Below are 24,776 nucleotides of genomic sequence, written 5' to 3'. Positions count from 1 at the left end.
CCTCTTTTCCTAAAAATATTTGTGTCACAAAACCTGCTGCTGCGGTCATTTGATTGCAGTGGCATATGTTCTTCAAAGAGAGGACGCCATAATGACAGACATAATGTACCATTAGCCACTGAAAACAGATTAAATCATGACAGGAGCATTTGATTCTTATTAAAGAGATGGAGTCCAGACAGGCTATTTCAGGAAACTTTCTGAATGTGCAGACACTGAGTATACCAAACATTAGGTACACCTTCCTAATATTGAGTGGCACCCCTCCACTTTTGCCCTCGTAACAGCCTCAGTTTGTCGGGGAATGGACATTACCAGGTGTCGAAAGCGTTCCACAGGGATGCTGGCCCATGTTGACTCCAATGCTTCCCACAGTTACGTGAAGTTGGCTTGATGCCCTTTGGGTGGAGGACCATTCTTGATACACACGGGAAACTGTTCAGCAGCATCCCACTGCTGGCTTGCCTCTGAAGCTAAGCAGGGTGGGTCCTGGTCAGAAGAGCAGATGCTGGAGGCCCAGTAGGGGGCACTCTTTCCTCGGGCCTAAAATAATTACCCCAATGCCCCAGGGCAGTGATTGGAAACATTGCCCTGTGTAGGATGCCATCTTTCGAATGGGACGTTAAATGGGTGGCCTGACTGGTCAATAAAAGAGCCCATGGCACGTAAGAGTAGGGGTGTTAACCCCGGTGTCCTGGCTAAATTCCCAATCTGGCCCTCATACCATCCCCAGCTTCCCCAGCTCATTCATCCCCTCTCCTCTGTAACTATTCCCAAGGTCATTGCTGTAAATGAGAATGTTTTATCAGTCAACTTATCCAGCAGTTTAGGTTTATTTCATACCATCATTTACGCGCTCCATGTGAGCAATGAGCATGTGTCTGGTTTCTCTGTCTCGTTAATGTTGACAGAGCACGTGCGCCTGAGCATGCAAGTGCTTCTCGCAAATGTCAAAATGTAAAAAAGTGCCCATTTAGGGATGTCTGATTGTCTAAACTCACCACCACTAATAAGCTGGCCTTCTCAGCCATTTTGTCTTCACTTCACAAAGTAAGTCAACAAACAAAGTCACCCCCCAATTTTTTTTTGCATCCAGATTATTATATTTCCTAACAGTATTTAAAAAAATATTTCCAACATACTTCCCCTCAATAATCAGCATCGTTGATAAATAGGCTATGGACATGTTGCGTGTATTTGTTTCCATTTTAATTGTCATAAACTTCACCTTCATACAACAGCATAGATGTTGCCTTCATACTTTCCTTGTCAATTTATTCCCTTATAGCCTATCCAGAAAGCCTAAGGTAGGCCTAGGTTTCTTCACTCGTTTTAAGGAAATTAGAAATATTTGCTTGTGTCTGACATATGCTGGTGGCTTTGATGGACGCAGGTTCTTTTCAGGGGAAGTTTGGAAAAGCTTACAATTTATCCTACCATTTTTACCGATCTGCGTGACAGTTATGACTATTTATTGTGTGCATTATTGTGAAACAGTTTCATTTCAATAACGTTTGTATTTCTCAAAAATCATTGTCACGTGGTTAATCATAAAAATCTAAAAGTTCAAATTCAACTAAGGTGGGAGCACCAGCCTCTGCCATTTGGACCCATTGATAGACTGTGGTCCATTGGCGGCTAAAGAAATGAACACATGGAACTCAGAGATAACATATAGGCCAGTGCAGCAGTAGACCTATAACTGCCATCGTCAACCTAAAGCAGACAAATAAAAACAGAAAATATCATGTTGAAAATTCTGGTTCATCTCTCTATTTCACCTCCCTGCCTCACTTTGACTTGAGCTATTGCTAGTGAAGTGCAACATTGTATAAAATCATCAACTGGGTCCAGCCAGAAGCTGGTGCTAGCAAACTTTAAACATTGTATACAACTAGCTTATTCTTGGCCTTCAGAGTTTCCTGCACCAGTGAGCTCGGGACAGATGGCTGTTTTTTTTAATGACGTTTCCACTGGATATATGGAATCATCAGATCATGATATTTAGCTTTCACAAGGAGGCTTGGTGATTAGAGGCCCAGGAGTGTTGGAAAGATTTTTCAAATACTAAGGAACTATCTTTTGCAATAGATGTGAAAAAACAGACATCAACATTCTGTGAGGTGAAGAAAAAATGACTGGGAAGCTCAGCTTATTAATGGTGGAGGAGGTGAGTTATGAAAGAAATCAGACATTGTCAATTGGGCACTTTCCTACATTTTGCACACAGCAAGCGTGAGAACTGTAAATAACACATGCATTAACAGAAATTCATGTAACCAAATGACAGGGATTAACATTAAATTGCCTGATTTTCAAAAGCTAGGCTACCACATGGGCAATCGCAAAAATGTATTGCAGGCCGGCACTGTATAGCCTAGGCTACTATTCTACTTGGCACGGCTAGTAGGGCTGCAATTTTTCTTCATCTCGCCTAGGGCGACATATCGTCCAGGACCGGGCCTGATCAGCATTGATTAGTCTATGAATTTAGAAACAATTCAGTATCAAATTATACCATGCCAAGTTGGAGAGGACTGGAGCATTATCCATGACATAACATAAGTGCATTATAGGCCACAGAGCCAGAACAACCTTGTTGACTGCTGTTGAATTTTTTTTTTAATTTAAATTTTTTTAAGACTGATTTATTTAGTTAGAGAAACAAAGTTAGAAAAACAAATGCTTAAATCATTAGCAAACACTCCCGCTATTAGGACAACTTTATCTACATGAAAATAAAGTTAAGAAAAATAAAATAAATCCCAAAATGGATGTAGGCCTGTTGTCATTGTATATTTGTGTCCCCTCAGTACATCTGGCTCTGGTTACAGCCCTTGTGACCTGTGAGTGGTTCACCTCAGTCCTTCTGCCCTGACCCATCCCTGTCCTGCGGGAGAGCAGGGGATTAATAGAGACTGGAGTTCCCATGGCCCCTCTCTGGTCCCTGGCTCCCATGGCCCCTCTCTGGTCCCTGGCTCCCATGGCCCCTCTCTGATCCCTGGCTCCCATGGCCCCTCTCTGGTCCCTGGCTCCCATGGCCCCTCTCTGGTCCCTGGCTCCCATGGCCCCTCTCTGGTCCCTGGTGATCTGGGTGTCCACTCCTGATGTAGGCTCCAGATGGCCGCCTGCTGACAGCCTGGCTTTCAGGAGAAAATGTTTTTGTTTGGGAGTCGGGGTGCGGCCATCCCAGCCCGGCTCTGTCCAGAGGTTTACCTCATACTCAGGTCATGTCTCTTTAAGCAGAGCCAAACAAAAGCTGCTTTTGCAATGCAAAACGTTTCCACCCCAACTACTGACTGTTCTCACAGGCCAAGTTGAGGGTAGTTCTGCAGATGATGAAAGGTCATTTACCTCTTAAATAATGCTCTTCCTTCAGGCTCATCACCAAAAAGGTTACGAAAAGTTATACGTGTTCCAAAACCATCAAAATGTCTCATGCCTCAACTCCAACTCTGGAGCAAAACAGAGTTGATCACACCATTCGCAAGATGCCAGAGACACTGATTCATATCTTTACAGTGTCATGGATGTCAGGGGGCGCAGCGCTCATCTATAGGGAGCAACAAAGGCCACAGACAATGCAGAGGTCATCTGTTAACCACCAAAGAGGTGGGAGGAGAAAGTCGCATTGACACTACGAGACCATCCATCTCAAAAGGGCCAACTCCCATGGTTAGGTCTAAGAGGCACGGTCGCGGTGATATCATTACGGCACTTCAAAGCTACAGAGTCTAAGAGGCATCCTGCTCTGGCTGTATAGAAGTGGCACGCTCCCTTAGACCCGTCAGCTCTCATTGGCTAAAGTAGGCCACAGCCGAGTCCACAGCACAGTCACAGGCCTGTTAAAGATTGACACAGCGATTGCACAAGTATGCCATGTTACAAAACACTGCAAAGCCATAATGCAATATTTACCACAGCAGATCTATAGCCAAAGTGTTTGCAATAGTCTCTCCAACCAAGGGAGTGGTAACTCGTAAGCCAACAAAGTCACCTCACCACACTGGGCGCTAACAGTTTCTCCAAGAAACCATATCATGAGAGAGTCCTTGTGTTCAGGCTGTGAGATGAATGGGGGAGTAGGGGTTGAAGAGGAGTTTGTGTTTGAGAGAGGTTGTATGAAGAGGTGTGAGGGAGCATGATAGGGGTGAGTTCGGTTATGTTTAGGACCTGAACTGGTGCTGTGCACAGGAGAAAGCACATTTGTGGAGTCGAGCTGAATTCTGCCTAGTGGTGCCTCAAAGACCATCAGCATGCCATTTTCTCCCTGTCACCCTCGCCCAATAACTTCCTCATTCTCCAGCAAATCACTTCAAACCCCTGTTGACTCCCAGTCAATAACCTGGGCTCCCCAGGGACCAATTATGGGCTGTGTGAATCCAGCATCTCCTATTCGAGCCTGAGGTTCTGTTCCACATTAGCTATAGCTAGATTTTAGAGGGCTAGAGAAAGCATCAAGAGTAAAACAAAAAGGGTCACAGATGATTTATGGCTGGTGGAGTGGCCCAGGTCCAGCAGCTAGTAGAGACTTGAAGAGTTGGAAACACACACAGTTCCCATGAACACTGGATTATATTTCAAGATTCCCCTCTGTCCGATTTGAGACATGGCAAAGCTATTTATCAAAACCAACTTCAGTGAACATAGTGTGTGTGTGGCTGCTTACATAGTGTTTTTCTGCAGCGGCAAGCATTCATCTGTCCTCAGTGGCACCAGGCCTGGTGATTTACAGTAGGTGCAGGGAGTTCTGGCACTGCACTACAATATGCCCATGGACATTTGGAACCGCTGCAATGCGCACTTACAATCCCCAAGTCCTCATTGTCCATCTCTATGCCAGAGATCAACTGCTAAGAGATGAGCATCCGGATGGGTTTACTTTGCATGAAAAGTATTTTGTCGTTTCGCACAACCACAAGATGAAAACAAATGTAAAAGCACTGGGAAGGAGACAGAGCAGAGAGACTTCTGACAACAGAACAGAGAAGTCTAGAGCGAAAACAAGAACTATACAGGTGGGAAATCTAACAGATAAACACTCCGGATGCCTGTTGTGCACAGATAGGCCTCCAGTCTTGCTACATGCCGTGTATAGGCCTTAGCTTTCCATAGTTAGCCATGCCTTTAGGAAATTGATGTCAATCTTTCCCAAGGCAATTACACGTCAATCTTTCCCAAGGCAATTACACAATAACAGAATTACGCTTTGACTCAGATTTTTCACTTTTAAATGTATGCCAAAGAAAAAACATATATTCAAAGTTGAACTAACCATACAACTCTAAGCACAAGAACTACTTTGAACAATTTACACAGAAATGTTCACAAAAACACATTTTCTGGAATAACTGTGCAGATGCCAAAGTATTGTAAAAGAATTATAGAAAAATACAATTTTCCAAAAAACGTAAATATATCCATCTGCTACGAATTAAGATTAAGTCTGCAGAAATAATGGGTTGTCAGCTAAGACATGACACCTTGTAACCAAAATGTTATATCATTGGTCCCTGAGCTGCACTATACAGAAATTCATCATTATGGATATGAATATCATTACCTTCATGGTGAAGTAGCCTGAATTGGTACACAAAGGTAGAAATATTTCAAATATGTAGAAATATTTGGGTATTAATCTACACTGGCTATTATCGTAATGAGCTCTGCCCCCAAAACAAGACCACATTTGGTTGGTCCGGACCAGACCAAATCTGAACCAATCATATACATCTGTTTTTCACAAGTTTGGACATCACAGTAGACATGTTCACAGTAGACACGCTGAGGAACGTGCCCATTAACTGGAGTGAGAGAAGAGAAAAAGGCTTTTTTTTTCACAATCTTGCTTTGACCACCAGACAACAGAAAGAGAAAATTTAAAAAAAGTTGAGCTGAACATAACAGTACGCCAGTGGAAGGGAGGACAGTAACAGGTGACCCAACTGTGGTTTGTGACTACCATCATCTCCCATTGTAGCCAACTCAATTGCAGTAATTCCGTTACTAGTAAGCCTTTGCTTATTCCTAATTTGTAGGATGGAAAATGGTTGAAAATTGTATGCCTTAATTTCTCAAAAGGATAGACTCTAAGCCTTCATTTGACATGAGCCTATGAACTTCACATGTTGATGCTCATGGGTCCTTTTAGATGGAAATGCCCCCCAGAAACACTAATCACGCCCAGTCATGGTGCAGGTCTGTAGCAGCACTGATTAGAATCAGCCTGTCTCATGATGGCAGAGATAGACCATCCTTCCCCATTAGATCATGTATGGGTTTAATGCTAGGCCTTGTGGTTCCACGTAGTACAGAAGGGATAGAGTACTCTTAACACAACACAGGCACAGAGTTGGAGGTTCAACCAGTGAAATGAACTGGAGGCTACGGTTCTTATTATCATGAAGATATTTGACCTTCTCTGATCAGGGTAGCCCACCTTGCACTTCCTCATCCTAGCTTACCCTCTGAACACAGGAAGCGTTCACATCAGCCATTAGTGACAGAAACCACAGCGCTCGTTGAGAAAAAGGAAATGGCAGGGTTCTGAGAAATGCTGGATTCTACTTTGATGTGTGTGTAGGAAACGATGAGGCATTTATTTATTAATCAGGTTCCTTCCCACATCTGTCTATAAATAATCAAAGTAAGTTGACAAAAGAAAATGGGACAGGAAAGGCAGATTTTGTTAAAGATCTGTACACCAGTAGCAAGACATTTGCGTCACTTCTCGAAAAGGAAAACAGCACAAACCTGAAAAGAGAGACATCCATCATGCAAACACTGCTTTTCAAACAGCTCTCAACTTCATATACAAGTGTGTTTAACTTCTGTTATTCGACTTACCCCAAAGCCAATGACGGTGCCAAAAGGTCACCCATGTTATAAAAGCCAGGGTGAATCACTCTATAATGACAGCAATTGACTGTGGATAGGAAAATCAGGAGTAGGTAGAAAGAGGACCAGAGAGATGAGACCATTAAGCCAGACAGGGGCAGTAAACCACACGAGACGAGGTGAGCCCCAGAAGTAGCAGACTATTCCAGCAGAGGGACAGGTTTAACACCAGGACATCGAGCCTCATCAACATCGCAGGCTTTATGAGCACGACGGGAGCAGAGGCGTCTCGGCCACGACGGGAGCAGAGGCGTCTCGGCCACGACGGGAGCAGAGGCGTCTCGGCCACGACGGGAGCAGAGGCGTCTCGGCCACGACGGGAGCAGAGGCGTCTCGGCCACGACGGGAGCAGAGGCGTCTCGGCCACGACGGGAGCAGAGACGTCTCGGCCACGACGGGAGCAGAGGCGTCTCGGCCACGACGGGAGCAGAGGCGTCTCGGCCACGACGGGAGTAGAGGCGTCTCAGGCAGGCCAGGCACAGAGCTTAGGCAAAACACCCAAGGCTGAGAAACAAACTACTGCAGTATACCTCATTCTCGGAGAGCTCTAGCACACAACGAAAAAAATATATATATATTCTCGGGCCATTTGGCCATCTATTTAATCCACTTTTAACAGCAAAATTAGAAAAAGGTGCTTGTGTTTTTAACAGAGACATCAGAGGCTCATTACTGTAAAAAGCAGTTAGGGGCCAGAGCTGCCGGGTCCCAGGGGTGGAGGGGAACTCAACAGGGACAATCAAGGGGTCGTAAAACCCCCTCAGCTGCAGCCTGTGATCCCCCTGCCCTCCCTCCCTCCACTTCAATACAACACCTGCACACACCAGCCCCACACCACAGCTGGGGCATGCCATTCCTCACCAGGTCCTGTTCACGCAACCCTCATTTCCTTCACCATCAGTCCAGGGAAGGCAGAATAACTGCTTTGATCAGAGATCTACTACAATTTATTTTGCACAATGACTGGCGATGGATGCCTCACTGCATCAGGAAGATCATTAAGTACGACTTTTTCAATAGAGAATCTCTGCATGATGATATTATCGTATTTCTGCATGATTGTTTTACCTCCTTTAATGTTAATGCATATTAATGCAGGTGCGATTAAAAGATACTGCACAAACTATGTACTGTTGGCTGAAGATGAGACTGTTCCATGTAGAAAGGTGTAGTCATAGTTCTGTATGGCCTCTGTCCACGGCCTTCTATACAGATAGATAAAGCAGATGAACACATACTAACACTGATCCACATGGTAATGAGATGAGGAGTGTGGAAGGCCTTCAAAATACAAAGGGATGGAGCCCCCCAGCCTTACACCCCCCCCCCCCCCCACACACACACACACACACACACCACCCAGGGCGAGTTCAGCACCCTCCCTCCAACTCGCTGCGCTACTCCCCCAGCACCCCCTCGTAAATGTAAATCGCTGCTCCCCTCATTACCATACTCCAATCATCTCACACTTCATTCAGCCGAGCAGGCCATACAGAGCGCCTCGCTCCCTCTCACTTTTAGTGCCCAGTTGGTCCCCTCTCCTTTGCCTAACGGTCTATTTTAATGAGTAGGGGGGCTGCACACGTTGCATCAACAGCCCATCAAGTCATCAACCTTGCCTGATGCCGTTTGTGGCCTTGCCTTGTCCACAAAACAAACACAGCTGTAGTCAGTGCTGCTCTAGGTGCGGTGTTCAATCTTCCGGGGACACATTAGCTAGGAATTTCTACGTTTGCAGGTTTCATGCCACGTTACCCTGTGAATGGCCTTTTCCTCCTGGCAGGTTTATGGTTTGGGTCTGAGAGAGTTAAGGTCACGCAGTGCGTCACCAAGCTGATAAGAGACAGAGGATGAGGCATGTAGAAACTACTAGTGAGGTGGCTGATCTGGGTGTCAAGATTATGTGTTTACAACAGCCTATGCAGATGTCAAAACACTGGTTTTCCTGTAGCCACATTGCAGGTGGTAGAGTTATAATATCACACACAGTGACTGAGTACTCACTTGCAGTGTAAAGGCTAACAGCATAACAGGGTCAACTCTGTCCTCTAACTGGAGCACACTGCAATTGAGTAAACATGAAGGCCAAATATATACCATTAGAGGGGGTTCAAATACCAACAAAAAAAAGTGCCACACTAATATTGAGGAAGTTGGCTGCCTTATTCCTCAAGAAGAGTCCCGAGGGCAATGGAAGAGTAATCTAAATGTCTGAGAAGACTCAAATACCACACTGCTGCGGAGAGAAAAACGTAACTACATTTCAGACTCCATTTCCAGACTCTGACAACTCTTAAGTGGAGGACAAGAGCTTATAAAAGATGAAGTGTTGTGATTACAGCATGTCCCTTCCCGCTGTAGGTCTGGGGCTGGGCCAGGTATAACCATGTAGAGAAAATAGTGTTGTTTTGCAGAGCAAAAGGTCAGAGTAAAGCACATTAGCCAAGTAGAGTTACTGATCTGACCAATGAGGCTTGGCTAAACTTGGCTCTGGTCAACCGAGTGAGGCCCAAAACTTTTCACCATTTTGGCTCAAAACAGCTTTTTAAGTCTCCAACAAGTTCAGATCCCTTTATGGTGATGGGACAAATCTACTCAGCAGTCATACAGACAGAGGCCCACACACAGCTCGCAGTTTCCTGAAAACAGTCTGAGTAAGTATCTCTAATGGTCATGTCTGGATTCCTTATTCCCTTATGGCCAACACATAGTTAATGGCTTACTAGTAATCACAGTAAAAACAAAGCCATTGGACATTTCACAGTGAGATTACTGATTAGTCTGCACTCTGTGTCTCACAGCATAAACAACATTCCTGATGATTGGTAAGAAATACAGTCAGAATACAGGCCCCTAATCACAAATGGATGCCCTGTGAATAGAGGTGGGGTCTAGTCTTGAAAATTTAGAGGCCTAACATCTGTCAACAGAGAAAAGAGACACACAGGACAAGCCTGCCCCAGGGCAGGAAGCCTGGCTTCATGTCCGACCAAGCTCTTCAATTACTGTCAATATCACACAGGGAAAAGAGGGGTCAGTTGGTGTGGAAGAAGGAGCTACAATCTCTTACCGGGCCCTCCAGATATCCACTACTGTCCCTGGTTGGCTGACTGCAACAGAGGTAACCTAACTACCACATGTGAGAGCCGGTCACCGGTCACACTGGCAGGGCAGGCTGATTAAACTCTCCTTAGATAGGAAGAATTACTGGGTTCCCCTTTCCATTAGGACCAATCAGTCACCCACACGTCAGCCGACAAGCCCACACCACTACCAATTACTGACATTATACATCCACTAAACACTACCTAGGAGTCAGTGGGAGGGAAGGTTTATCGTCTGACCTTCCCATAGCCCAGAATAGAATCTGTTCATGGATGCAATGTAAACAAATTATAAAGAAATCAACTAAAAAGAGAATATTTTCTTGCAACCATTTTGTGATGGTGATTTCACAATCCTCCCCAGTTATTTCCGCAACATATTTTCCCCAAGGGGATTAAGCAATCTTATTTCATCTCTCTCGCTAGCGAGTTTTCAGAAACCATTGATTGATTTTTTTTCAATTGCAACCTTTATTGAGTCTGTCTGAGCTCTAAATGAGGGCTAAGCTGATGTTTACTATGTGGTTCAGATCATTATTTGATAAATCAACATCATTGCCCATGGCATTAGTATAAAACAGACCTTTAAGCAAAAAGCCTTTTAAAGGAAATTGACTCACAGACACTACATTTCCACAGTAGGCAGCATACAACAACTCTGGATGTAAACTATTACAGAGAGACATGTCAGAATGATAAAACCCAGACTAAAAAGGTATCACCTTATGGCACCGGAATAATTATCTTACACACAGATCTATCCCATGACCAGGTGCATAATGAATGATCTCTAACTGGAAGACATGAGATCTAGTTGCCTAGCAGGATACAGGCGAACCAGGAAGGAAGCTATTAAAGCTAAATGTGAAATGGATGCAAAAAGACAGAGGCAAAAAAACAAAGTACTTCTACTCTTCTACCCCATTGAAGTCTTGGAGCAACCAGAGAATATAGTGGCTCACTTACAAACAGGAAATGTTTACATTTACTTTACACCCGCCCACTGGGGCCTCAACAACAAACTATCCCAAGTAGAGCTTAATTATTCATAGATCGTCCTCAAAACGGAAGGAAGGAGAGGAACAGTGAAAACCTAAACCCTGGTGGTGCTGCTCATAGGATCGGAGTCCCATTCCTGTCACTGCCTGTTAGTCTTCCCTCAGCCGCACTGTGCAGTTCATAGTTCAAAGTCCCATCTCACCCACGCTATGATTGGGCGTTCCAGTCAGGAAGCTCCTCTCGGATCATCTGTTCCTGACACAAAACACACAGCTCTGCTTTGCAAACAATGCCACAACACAGCGCATTGAGGAGACGAGAGGGAAGAGTCTGATGGCTAGTTCAAAGAGTTCTGTTAACACCACATGAAATGTACCATGACTTGCCTCTCATCTGCCACAAAGGAAGACCACCACAGAAATAAGTTTGTGGGATGTTTCATTGAAAAGAAACAGAAAAGTATGGAAGACTGTGGTAGTGTTGAGAATGCTAACATGTCAGAGAGACGAGGGAGGTCATTTTCTGATGAACTCTTTTACCACAAACAAAACAGCAGGCTGAGCATATGGCGAACTTTGAAGGCCTCCTCCCCTTAAGCAATGAGATTAAAAGCTGTATGAAAAGCAGAGAGATGAGTGAAGCTTTCAGGACAATACAGAGATCTCTACAGACACACACAGGTGTGTGATTCAACCATTTCGCTACACTCACAATAACATCTGCTAAACACGTGTATGTGACCAATAAAATTTGACTTGATTCGTATGGAGGTTATGGTCAGCCACTCTCAGTAAGAGAGTAACAGAAAATACATCTTACCCAGAAAGGCAATACTGTAGTCATTCAGGTAACTGTGTTTAGTCTGTTTGGTTGAGTCATTTCTCTGGAGTGGATGAACTAAAACTAAACAGTCATAGAGGGGTTTCTATAAGGACCACTGCCTCTGGTACACTAATATTTAGCCTAAATCTCCAGAAGAAGCACTGCATTGTGCAAGTTATATGGGACATAAATGCCATACAACTTTCTCAATATTACTCCTATACATCATATGTTTTTAAAGATACAGTTGAAGTCGGAAGTTTACATACACTTAGGTTGGAGTCATTAAAACTCGTTTTTCAAACACTCCACACATTTCTTGTTAACAAACTATAGTTTTGGCAAGTCGATTAGGACATCTACTTCGTGCATGACACAAGCAATGTTTCCAACAATTGTTTGCAGATAGATTATTTCACTTATAATTCACTGTATCACAATTCCAGTGTGTCAGAAGTTCACATACACTAAGTTGAATGTGCCTTTAAACAGCTTGGAAAATTCCAGAAAATTATGTCATGGCTTTAGAAGCTTCTGATAGGCTAATTGACATCATTTGAATCAATTGGAGGTGTGCCTGTGGATGCATTTCAAGGCCTACTTTCAAACCCAGTGCCTCTTTGCTTGACATCATGGGAAAATCAAAAGAACATCAGCCAAGACCTCAGAAAAGAATTGTAGACCTCCACAAGTTTGGTTCATCCTTGGGAGCAATTTCCAAACGCCTGGAGGTACCACGTTCACCTGTACAAACAATAGTATGCTAGTATAAACACTATGGGACCACGAAGCCGTCATACCGCTTAGGAAGGAGACACGTTCTGTCTCCAAGAGATGAAAAAGAGAGACGAAAAGTGCAAATCAATCCCAGAACAGCAAAGGACCTTGTGAAGATGCTGGAGGAAACAGGTACAAAAGTATCTATATCCACAGTAAAACGAGTCCTATATTGACATAACCTGAAAGGCCGCTCAGCAAGAAAGAAGCCACTGCTCCAAAACCGTCATAAAAAAGCCAGACTACGGTTTTCAACTGCACATGGGGACAAAGATCATACTTTTTGGAGAAATGTCCTATAGTCTGATGAAACAAAAATAGAACTGTTTGGCCATAATGATCATCTTTGTGTTGGGAGGAAAAGGAGGGAGGCTTGCAAGCCGAAGAACACCATCCCAACCGTGAAGCCCTGGGGTGGCAGCATCATGTTGGGGTGCTTTGCTGCAGGAGGGACTGGTGCACTTCACAAAATAGATGGCTTCAAGAGGAATGAAAATGATGTGGATATATTGAAGCAACACCAGTCAGGAAGTTAAAGCTTAGTCGCAAATGGGTCTTCCAAATGGACAATGACCCCAAGCATACTTCCAAAGTACTGGCAAAATGGCTTAAGGACAACAAAGTCAAGGAATTGGAGTGGCCATCACAAAGCCCTGACCTCAATCCCATAGAAAATGTGTGGGCAGAACTGAAAGCATGTGCGAGCAAGGAGGCCTACAGACCTGACTCAGTTCCACCAGCTCTGTCAGGAGGAATGGGCCAAAATTCACCCAACTTATTGTGGGAAGCTCGTGGAAGTCTACCTGAAACGTTTGACCCAACAATTTATAGGCAATGCTACCAAATACTAATTGAGTGTATGTAAACTTCCGTCCCACTGGGAATGTGATGAAAAAAATAAATCACTCTACTATTATTCTGACATTTCACATTCTTAAAATAAAGTGGTGATCCTAAATTACTTAAGACAGGGAATTTTTAATAGGATTAAATGTCAGGAATTGTGAAAAAAGTTTAACTGCATTTGGCTAAGGTGTATGTAAACTTCGACTTCAACTGTAAGTATTTTTTCTGCTCTAGTAAAGTGATATAATTCAATTGGTTCCGAGTGTCTCGGAGGCTTGGCAACTTCCAAGTGTAATAAATATTTAAGCCAATTTGGGGTCAGGTATTTTGGCACTAACAGGCAATGTGGGAAAAGCGGTCTAGATCAGCACTTTCTGCAGTAGATGTTCCCTAATTATTCACTTAGACAAAAAACCCACAAAGACACAAACAAAAGAGGGTCAAAAAATCCCCAACAACTCACATTGCCATGGTTGACGAAGCCATGTTTACTGGCAATGCGGTCAGCCTCGTCTGGTCCTCCAGCGATGTGGACGGCCCATGTGTTGGTGTAAACCCTCTGACCAAGGGCCATGCCCAGTCCAGACACCAGCAGGACCAGCAATGGTCCCAGCAGCAGCCGTTCAGCCAGCCGTGACCAAAGGCCCATGGAGGAGGATGGAAGGCCCAGAGCCATAGGGTCCTACAACAGCGAAGTCCCTGAGCTCAGCGTCTTTATGATAGGCCAGGGGACATACAGGGGCGCAGAGAAACGACACAGGACAGTCACTGCACCGGGATCACCTAAGAAGAAAGAGAGTGTTACAACATGTAGCAGAGCTCAGCACAATGAGAAAAACAACTCCTACAACGTCTATTCAGAGCTTTGTAATAGTGAGCTGAAGCAGTGTGTATTGTCAGAAGGAAGACAATCCTGCCAAGTTTTGCTGACTTGTTACATCGCAACCATGACAACAGCATTACAAAAGGAAAGCGGAGTGACGTGAAGATGTCAAAATTCACAATGGAACAATACCAGATTAACAACAGACTTGAGTTAAAGGAGTCCAAGGTCCTTTCTTCTCCCTTTCAGTGAAGCTATGACAATTAAACACATATTGTATTTGGAATTACAAAAGGCACTTTGAAAGAAAATAATCATTAGTTGAAGGAAACAGAGTCCATTCCAATTTCTATAGCATGAAAATGTTGATTGCAAATAAAGACTGTGTGTGTGTGTGTGGGGGGGGCAGACTTTAACAGCCTGTTTACCTGACAAACTAAAAACAAATCCATGACAGTTGAAATATTATTATATATATATATATATATATATATAATATATATATTATATCCTCTTAACTTTGCTTTTCTCAGCACTAGAGGTGGTGGAGGAGTGGATGTGTCTTACCATGCATTATGCAAAGCTTATGGATCACACACGTACTATTCTACTTCCCCTCTCACTCTCCTTCTGTAAGCCAAGATAGAAGACTTTCGCCCAGCAATGACCAAAGGTCACCCAGCAATGACTAGTCTAGGTCTTCATTCATGAGAAAACTTTTCCAAGTAAATGGCATTGTGAACTGGAATCATGAAAACACTGTCCAACCCCATAGAGATCCCTAACCACTAGTTTGAGAGGTGTTCAGAGTGAAACCAATTAATAGATATAGCCCAGCTGACTTCAGGATATGTGGTTGAGGCTGCTTTGAGGCTTCCGTGCTTCTATTACTTCTTCAAAAAGCTACAAAGAACACTGGCCCTACCTGTTCCTCAACCTTCCAAGAAGATTTTTCATTGAACATAACATTTCATTTCCAGCTCGATCTTTCAAAAGGAAATCGGATGATGATGAGTCACGGAGAGAGTCCGAGAGAGAGAGAGAGAGAGTGATGGGGAGATTTCAGCTAGTCTTCCCTATGAGGATGAGTGTTAGCCATTGGCAGTCAGTCAGTCAGTTATGAGACCTCAGCTGGGATGGGGCTCTGGCTGAGGAACCTTGGACGCTTGTAGGCTCAAGCTCCACACAGGAAATTTGAAAGAAGAAAACATTAAAAAAAACATGCAAGGCTCGACTCCCCTTTGAAGCGCTTTCGGCAATTGAAACCCAATAAATGCAAATTACAAAGCGTCTGGAAAAAAGACAATGTCTTCAAATGCAGAAACAATGCAGAAAAATAGTGTTGCTTGGCAAGAATATGCTAAATGAGAAGCTGGGTGAAAAATCATGGAGGATTCAACCCATTAAAGCTTAAAATAGCAGGCAGAGGTAGAAAGAAGCACGGCACAGTTAAAATCTCTTCAATACTGATCTAGCTATAGACCTACTGGCCGTTAGTTACAAATAACTATTCTCCAAATAAAACTACTTCTGACTGCGCCTTTCAGATAATGTATGAGGAAAAATCCCTACTGACTCATAACTAAATGTTTAAGTTTGTACTGTAGCATCCTAATTCCATCACAAATATCATGACATAAACCAAAGCTTCTTCGTGCCCAAAGATTTATGATCCATTTAGAGAATTCTTTGCAATGCTAAAGGCCCAATGCAGAGGTCTAGATTAAGCATTGGTTTAAAACCTGCTAAACCACATGGTCAGGGTGACCATTAGCTTCTGTCAAAACAACTTGTTTATCAAGCTCAGAGACCAAAACATTCCAGTCTAAAAGGCTACAAACAAGACTAAATACTTATCTGAATGAACATTTGATGCATTCCAGGTTATTTCATTCAATGAAAACATTTCAAAGAACTAGTTGAAATACTACTAGTCCCTAGGATGTGTGAAATCCATTGACAGAGTGGCCATCAAATCCCTGTCCAGTGCTCCAGGCAGCGTGTTCTGTTATAGCTGTTCCAATAGACGCGACAAAACATACCCACCTAACAAGCAGCAACATTTCCACTTTATGTAATGCCTTGTTCTGCTGTTGTACTGGCCGGCAACATCATTGTATTTTATTTTAGAGGGGGTGATGAATCTTTTCATCACTGAACATTTCAAAAACAGCTCTACAAAAAGTACCAGTATGAAAATAGTCAGGTGGGTCAGCTTCAGCTTTCAGAACGGATGTATTATTCCGACAGAACACTTGGCCAAAGCCACCAAATACAATGCCATTTTAACTATAAATGACATAAAGTACCACACTGTTACAATAGCAGCAATATGCCCAGGTTGACAGCTCAAGAAACAAGGAACAAGAAACTGACATTCCAATTATTCCACAGTGATGATTGACATTACTAGCTTCAGAGAAAAAGTTCTGAGAAAAAAATACCTGGCAAAAAAAATGAAAAAAGCCTTAGCTCAGAAATGAGAAACATTTAAACCACATGAAAGCCATTATATCACGCTCAGACACACTATTTGGCCCATTGTTCCCTAAACCTCAGTTCATGTGGAACCCTGCAGGGCAAAAGAGCTGTGGTGCTACCACAACTATGAGAGGAGAGGAGTTTGCTCTGCCAACTGTAGCCAATGGTATCAGAGCAGCAAACACAAAGTTAGACAGTGTGTACAGTCAGAGCGTTCCTCTGAGATGACCACGAATCAGTCTGATTCTCTATGGTTCATGTATTTATTTGGGCACACCAAAGCTTCTTTGTACCCAAAGATTTAGGATACACTTAGAGAATTATTTGCAATGCTAAAGACAGAGCAGAGGTCCAGATTAAGCATTGGCTTAAAACCTGCTAAACCACATGCTCAGAGTGATAATTAGCTTCTGGCAAAACAACTTGTTTGTCGAGCTCAGAGACCAAAACATTCAAGTTTAAGAGGCTACAAAAAAGACAATACTTAAGAATAAAATGTTGATTAAACTCACTGGGTTCTCTCTAAATGCCCTAAAGAAAACTACAGTCTTAACAGCATAACACTTTCAAGGGAAAAAAAGCGGTAAAATATGCAGCTCACCTTTGAGTTTCAGACTATTGTTGTTGTTGTTGTGATTCTGATGCAGTCCGATCTGATGCGGAGGCAGCACACACAGACAGAGGTGCGCACCTTCCCCAAGCCTCCCTTTAACGTTTACAGACATGCATGGCTCAAAGTACACCCGCCCCTAGTGACCTCATCTGGGCTGAACTCAACCGTTCAGACGGAGTTTAATGTCAGTATAAAAACCATATACCGTGGATTAACAAAAGCTCAACTACTTTACTGCTCGCAGGAGAAAGTGGAAAAGCAGACATTTTTCTGCCAGTGTTAGAAGAGAAAATGATACCATACGTCAAAGTTAGGCAGCAACTATTATAAAACTGCACAAGCGATAACAGATAGATGTGAATCAAAATCAGAAAGAAGTCATACATTTCACAACTCTGCTTGAAATTATGTAAAAGGGTCACCAAAGGCCAAATGGAAAACATTACATTCTAGGGTATAATTTCACCAAGTGTAAGTCAAACTGCAGATGATGATTGCCCAGGAGATAACATTGGCAAACCACAGAGCAGTGCCCTAGGTTAGAATCCTTCAGCATTTCCCCTGCCAGAGGTGTCAGGTCTCCCTACTAGCAATCAAAACATGGCCACTGGCTCAGGAGTTGAGGAATGGCTAAAAAGTCAACAAATCGCAAACAGGAACAAACTTTCACAGGGCCCAGTGGTTATTTGCACTTTCCCCAAAGGCAAATTGGAACTCGGAGAGGACAGCCAAGCTCTGACACACACTAACCCAGAGACATGATAGGGGCACTTAAAAGGTGCTAATCACTTAATATGTGATGAAGACAATACATTTGTATCACAATCCACAAACAGTACCCAGGTCCTACGGTTAACATTTACAGTACATTACAATATTCTGTCTTCTTGTCTTGAGCTCCTCTAACACTCCACTCACTGTATGTTGCTTGCAGATAATTAATATGCTATGTCATAAGGAAAGTGTTTAATTACCATGAACAATGCCTTTATCATATAGAGTAACAATGGGTTTTCTCCACTGAATATACACTTCTTCAAATCATAAGCAAGCAAGCTACAATTCAAATTTTAAAAATCTTTCAAGAGGCCTTTCTTAAAATCGGGCACAAAACATTGAATATCTCCTCTTTTGACAGTCATACCAGTGAGTCAACATGCCCAGTTAGGCTATAAAACTTCTGCTCGTAGCTCAAAAAGTTACACAACGTTTCACTAAACCATTCAAGTTTCATTATATGACAACAATTATGGTTCATATCAGAAATGGCTTATTATTGCATGAAAAAAAACGGTAACTTACCACAAATGTCCTTGAAAACTGCAAACGGTTTGGCTTAAAACTTCGAATACAATAAATTCCTGAATCGTCTCCCGCTGGTATCAGTAAAGTAACACTGTATCGCGTTATCAGCTACAAGTACTTGATGCAATGTAGCCTACTGCGATTCTGCGGCGCTACGCGCTCTTTCACCCAATTTCTCCCCTGTGTCTAATCCCAGCCTTCTGTTTCTCTGATCGTTCCGAATTGGACCGTAATCGGAATATAATTTCAAATAAACCCACTCCACAGAACAACAACCCGGATCGACGGCGTCAAGTTTCAGCTAACGTTACGGCCAGGCTCGTAATGCCCTTCTAGCGGACACCGTTACAGCCCGAGTGTCTCTGTAGATAGGGACAAGGCAATACCGATGACAGGCAAAGCACGCTCCTCGCACTAACCAACTAGTCTGGCCTCTTCCAGGAACGAAGGCACACCAGTACAAAACTCCCCATGAGCGCCTCAATTATCAGGAAACTTTCCAATGCCTTGGGAGGGTTTATTCTGTAGGTTTACCAGTTCCCGTTTACATTATGCATGATCCCCTGTCTTCTTTGATATACTAATGAATCGAATATACTCTTACAACTACCATACTACATTGTTAATGGTTACAAAATAAATAAAAAATTAACATGATTCCATGAACCCTCTCAAAACAGCTGAGGGGTCCACATCATGTAGCCCCTCAGGAAATACGTCATGGCGACCGAGGGCAAGGGGAAAATGCACAGGATTTGGACACACCTACTGCTCAAGAGTAATATACACAGTAGTATATCGCCATCTGCTGGTATAATCTATAACAATTAATTTTTATTTTTTATTTCACCTTTATTTAACCAGGTAGGCCAGTTGAGAACAAGTTCTCATTTACAACCTCGACCTGGCCAAGATCAAGCAAAGCAGTGCGACACAAACAACAACACAAAGGAATAAACATGGAATAAACAAACGTACAGTCAATAACGCAATAGAAAAGTCTATATACAGTGTGTGCAAATAAAGTAAGATTAGGGAGGTGAGGCAATAAATAGGCCGTAGTGGTGAAATAATTACAATTTAGCAAATAAACACTGGAGTGATAGATGTGCAGAAGATGAATGTGCAAGTAGAGATACTGGGGTGCATAGGAGAAAAAAAATACAAAAAAACAATATGGGGATGAAGTAGTTGGACGGGCTATTTACAGATGGGATATGTACAGGTGCAATGATCTGTAAGCTGCTCTGATGCTTAGAGTTAGTGAGGGAGATATAAGTCTCCAGCTTCAGTGAGTTTTGCAATTATTCCTGTCATTGGCAGCAGAGAACTGGAGGAAAGGCGGCCGAAGGAGGAGTTGGCTTTGGCGGTGACCAGTGAAATATACCTGCTGGAGCACGTGCTACAGGTGGGTGTTGCTATGGTGACCAGTGAGCTGAGATAAGGCGGGGCTTTACCTAGCAAAGACATATAGATGACCTGGAGCCAGTGGGTTTGGCGACGAATATGAAGCGAGGGCCAGCCAACGAGAGCATACAGGTCGTAGTGGTGGGTAGTATATGGGGCTTTGGACGGGCTATTTACAGATGGGATATGTACAGGTGCAATGATCTGTAAGCTGCTCTGATGCTTAGAGTTAGTGAGGGAGATATAAGTCTCCAGCTTCAGTGAGTTTTGCAATTATTCCTGTCATTGGCAGCAGAGAACTGGAGGAAAGGCGGCCGAAGGAGGAGTTGGCTTTGGCGGTGACCAGTGAAATATACCTGCTGGAGCACGTGCTACAGGTGGGTGTTGCTATGGTGACCAGTGAGCTGAGATAAGGCGGGGCTTTACCTAGCAAAGACATATAGATGACCTGGAGCCAGTGGGTTTGGCGACGAATATGAAGCGAGGGCCAGCCAACGAGAGCATACAGGTCGTAGTGGTGGGTAGTATATGGGGCTTTGGTGACGAAACGGATGGCACTGTGATAGACTGCATCCAATTTGCTGAGTAGAGTGTTGGAGGCTATTTTGTAAATGACATCTCCGAAGTCAAGGATCAGTACGATAGTTAGTTTTACGAGGGTATGTTTGGCAGCATGAGTGATGGATGTTTTGTTCCGAAATATGATATTGTCTGTAGTGTTAAGAATGTTTTTTGGGGGGGATGTTTACATTTAGATGAACATCAGATATGCATCATAATATAGCAATATAGTCTATATGCATTACATTATGATAACACACCTTTATTCATTATGGTTTAGGTTTTAAATAGTAGGGCCCTCACTCACAGCCCTAAAGCAAGCAGTGATGTGCACCACTACAAATTCGTTTTTTAAAAGCTCTGAGCTGAGGAGCCTTTCAATAAGAACTCAAACAAAGCAAACCCTTCCACCCCAGCGCCCACTGCTACCCACCTGGCTCTGTTGGAGTATATTGGTGCTCACTGCCATTTAATGGCTGCAAAAGGATGGAGCGTGTAGTCATGCACACGCTGTTGAATAGCCTACCGCGTGGCGTTCAGGTCGCACCATTGTCGCAAACTGTAGCCTAATTATGCCTGTTTACTCAGCCAATCAACGACATTATTATACTTTTCTATCTGGTCACTTTCCTTGACTTGTCTGAGCCAAGGCTAAATACAATTGCAACCCTGTTAGTAAATAGATTGAAAATGAATTTTAAAAAGTGTACTAATCTTCCACCGAACATTGATCAGTGGTCGACTAAAATAAAAGTTTAGCTAAAACCTTGAGGAATAATACCTCCATCTTGCGGCTGGTTGAATACTGGCAGTGGTTACGTTGAGCGCGCCCCCTGATCGTCAACAGTTGTGTTCTAGAATGTTAAATGAAATATTTTTTTATTTGTATTTTTATTATGAACACAACAAATACAAAAAAAACAGAAATATACAAACAAGAGTACATAAACCTAACAGACAGTGGTATTACATATCAAGATTCATTTTCAATTTGTTAAATGCTTTCATGGTGCATATTGCTTTTTTGTTTTTACATTTACTGATCATTTCAAAATAATATTTAAATTCTATCTTAAATCATGTGAAGAGGGGTTTGTTCTCTGCCCACTTCCTTTTATGGACAAAGAATCTTCCATGAAAGATAAACAAATTAGCAATGAATGTTAAATCAGGTTCCATATCATTAGGTTCAAAATAAAACATAATATCAGACTATTTCAAATTAACATGAATAGTTGTTTCTTTTAAAATAAAATAATCTAACTCACTCCAAAATCTTCTGACATAAGAGCAGTCCCAAAATAAATGATCAAGAGTCTCTGGGTTACAATCACAAAATACACATTTGTTATCAATAGCTATTTTAAATCTGTGTATAATAAATTTCTTTACAGGGTAGATTCTATGAATGAGTTTGTATGATACTTCTTTCACCTTATTAGCTATACAATATTTACCAGACAACTTCGAAACTTTGTTCCAGTTCACTTGTCCTATGGCTGCATTCCAGTACATTTTAGCAGAGGGAATAGTAACATATTGACATAGTTTCCTTATACACATGTTATTACATTTAAAATGTCAATTCCTTCTAATTGCATTGAGGCTACAAAATCCTCAACAGTTGCACTTGGAGTATTGTTATGTTCTCCTAAAAGAAGAATAGCACCTTTAGGTACAGCTCTAACAACAATTTGATACTGAATGTAACATTGTGTGTTCTAATAAATTCTGGATAATCATATAGTTGTCCATCACTATTCAATAATTGTTTTACCCAAATAATGTTTTGTCAAAATCTTTATTATTCCAGATTATATACCTACGAGGGGGAAAATTGTGTTTGTACATGAGGTTCCAAGTTAGAAGTACTTGTTTATGAAAGTTTGCAAGCTTAATATGGATTTTACCCATATCAAAGTTGCATTTGAGTAAGAATTCTAGACCACCAATTTGTTGGAATATTAAATTAGGGATTATATTCTAAATGCAATCCTTATTTCTTAAATAGTTTTGTATCCATTTAATCTTAAATATTATATTAGAGGTTTTAAAATCCAGAGCATTCAACCCTCCCTCACCTTGGGTTCTACATATTACCGCTTTTCTTAAATAATGAGGTTTATTCCTCCATATGAAGTTAAATCATTTATTTAGTTACTGACAGAGGAACATCCAAGGCAAGGGAGGTATAAACTAATCTGGACAGTCCTTCAGATTTTGAAAAAAGTACACATCTCTTAATAACCAGGAGTTAAATCTCTATCCAATTTTCTCTACAATAGGAGATAAATTTAAATTGTCCCTTTCTTTCTGATCTTTGCTAACTGTAATACCAAGATATGTGATCACATCTTTTATAGGGATATTACATACTGAGTTTAAGTCACGTCTTTTCAACGCAAATAATTCACATTTCCTAATATTCGGAGATAAAACTGATACATGTGTGAAGGCATTAATACACTCAATAGCTTTCTTGACTTCATTATGATCTTTCAAAAAAAAATGCTGGTGTCAATTGTAAACATTTTATCTCTTTGTCTTGTATCTCAATACCCCTAAAACTATCCTTATTTATATGAAGTGCCATAACTTGTGTGACCAATAAAAATAAGAAAGGAGATATCGGGCATCCTTGTTTAATTCCACATCTAATGTCGAATTACTATTATTGTAAAGTGTCTTAATTACACTTTGAAAATATTGACCAAAACCAAAAAATTGAAGTCTCAAAAATGAAATAATGTTCAACTGTATCAAATGCCTTGTAAAAGTCTACAAATAAAATAAAGCTATCTTCCATGTGCTCATTGTTGTCTATCAAGTCCAATACTAGTCGAACATTATTACATATATGTCTGCCCTTCATAAAACCAGACTGGGTATCGTCAATAATTTGGTCAAGACCTTTTTTAAGTCTTTCTGCAAAGATGGATGCAAGTAGCTTTCCATCATTGTTCATTAATGTGATTGGTCTCCAATTTTCTAACATCATAGAATCTTTGTTTGGTTTGGGTATTACAGAAATTAGGCCTTGTGTCATAGAAACATGCAGGACCCCTAAATCAATTGCCTCCTTAAAAACAGATATAAATTCAATAATATCCTCCTGAAAATATTTATAGAATTAACTGATAATGCCATCAATCCCTGGAGATTTGTTCTCTTTTAACTTGCTGATACATTTTTTGATTTCATTAATAGAAATAATTTCATCAGAAGACTTTTGGAATTCTTCATCTATGAATTTTGCACAGTCTTTGACTGAGTCTAGAAAGGCAAATATGTCACTAGTACGACAGGCATTACTGGTATTAAGGTTACCATAGAATTCTGAAACATATTTTGAAATATCTTTGGGGTTTTCATTTTCTTTGCCATCTATATTGAGCTTATTAATAGATGTAAGTTCAGAATTCTTTCTTTCTAAATTGTAAAAGTATTTTGTATTTTTTTCACCTTCCACCAACCGCCTCCTTCTAGATCTTTAAAATACCCTGTTTGCTCTCTCTTCATACATTCAGTTCATTTCTAGTTGTAAAGAGAATAACTGAGCCTTTCCTTCTTCATCAAGGTCCTCCATAGAGATTAGAGAAAGTATTTCATTAACAAATGTATCTTCCCTCAATCTTTTAAGTTCAGCAATTTCTTTAGCTCTCTTCATGGCTGTTTGTCTTATTTTATACTTCATTAATTCCCAATATTTCCCATAAGACTTAAATAGTTGGGCTTTCCTCCAATTGTCTTGTATAATATCTTTGGCATCCATCTTGAAATGATCATCTTCCAACAGTCTACTATTGAGTTTCCAATAACTCCAGATAACTTCAGATCTTTTGATCTTTTGGCCTATAATTGTATTACTACACAATGCCTACATATTACTGCTGCGTATCTTTATTTTCTAAAAGTTACGTTGTGGAGAAATGTGACTGCAACAAAAAAGAGGATCTGAAGATAGTTAAGTCAAAGTTGAATGAAGACAAGACTTCAAAGGGTTTAACAAAAAAGTGTAAATATGTCATTTATACGTAATTAATGTAATAATAATAAAAAGTTCAATAATGTGCACTAGACTAGTAGTGACACAGTAGTGAAACAAGATGTCAGTAGTGATTTTGAATAAATAAACAGTAGT

At 41.6% G+C, this 24,776-nt stretch overlaps 1 protein-coding gene across 2 annotated transcripts in view; it reads right to left on the bottom strand.

Moving 5' to 3' along the window:
• The window catches only part of LOC139411511 (furin-1-like), a 113,716-nt gene extending 94,334 nt beyond the window's left edge, over positions 1–19,382 (bottom strand). The window contains exons 1-2 of one of the 2 annotated variants that reach the window (XM_071157975.1): positions 18,665–19,382; positions 13,909–14,228 (exon numbers count right to left, since the gene is read on the bottom strand). In XM_071157975.1, the coding sequence (XP_071014076.1) occupies positions 13,909–14,121 (213 nt within the window). In that variant the 5' untranslated portion in view covers positions 14,122–14,228; positions 18,665–19,382. Of the gene's footprint in view, positions 1–13,908; positions 14,229–17,350 lie in introns of both variants that reach the window. The other variant, XM_071157974.1, reaches the window with a different exon arrangement.
• Positions 19,383–24,776: the final 5,394 nt, after the last annotated feature.

This window comes from Oncorhynchus clarkii, chromosome 6 (assembly GCF_045791955.1).
Source record: "Oncorhynchus clarkii lewisi isolate Uvic-CL-2024 chromosome 6, UVic_Ocla_1.0, whole genome shotgun sequence".
In the NCBI taxonomy this organism is placed as follows: domain Eukaryota; kingdom Metazoa; phylum Chordata; class Actinopteri; order Salmoniformes; family Salmonidae; genus Oncorhynchus; species Oncorhynchus clarkii.
This window is presented reverse-complemented; position numbering and strand designations above follow the sequence as displayed.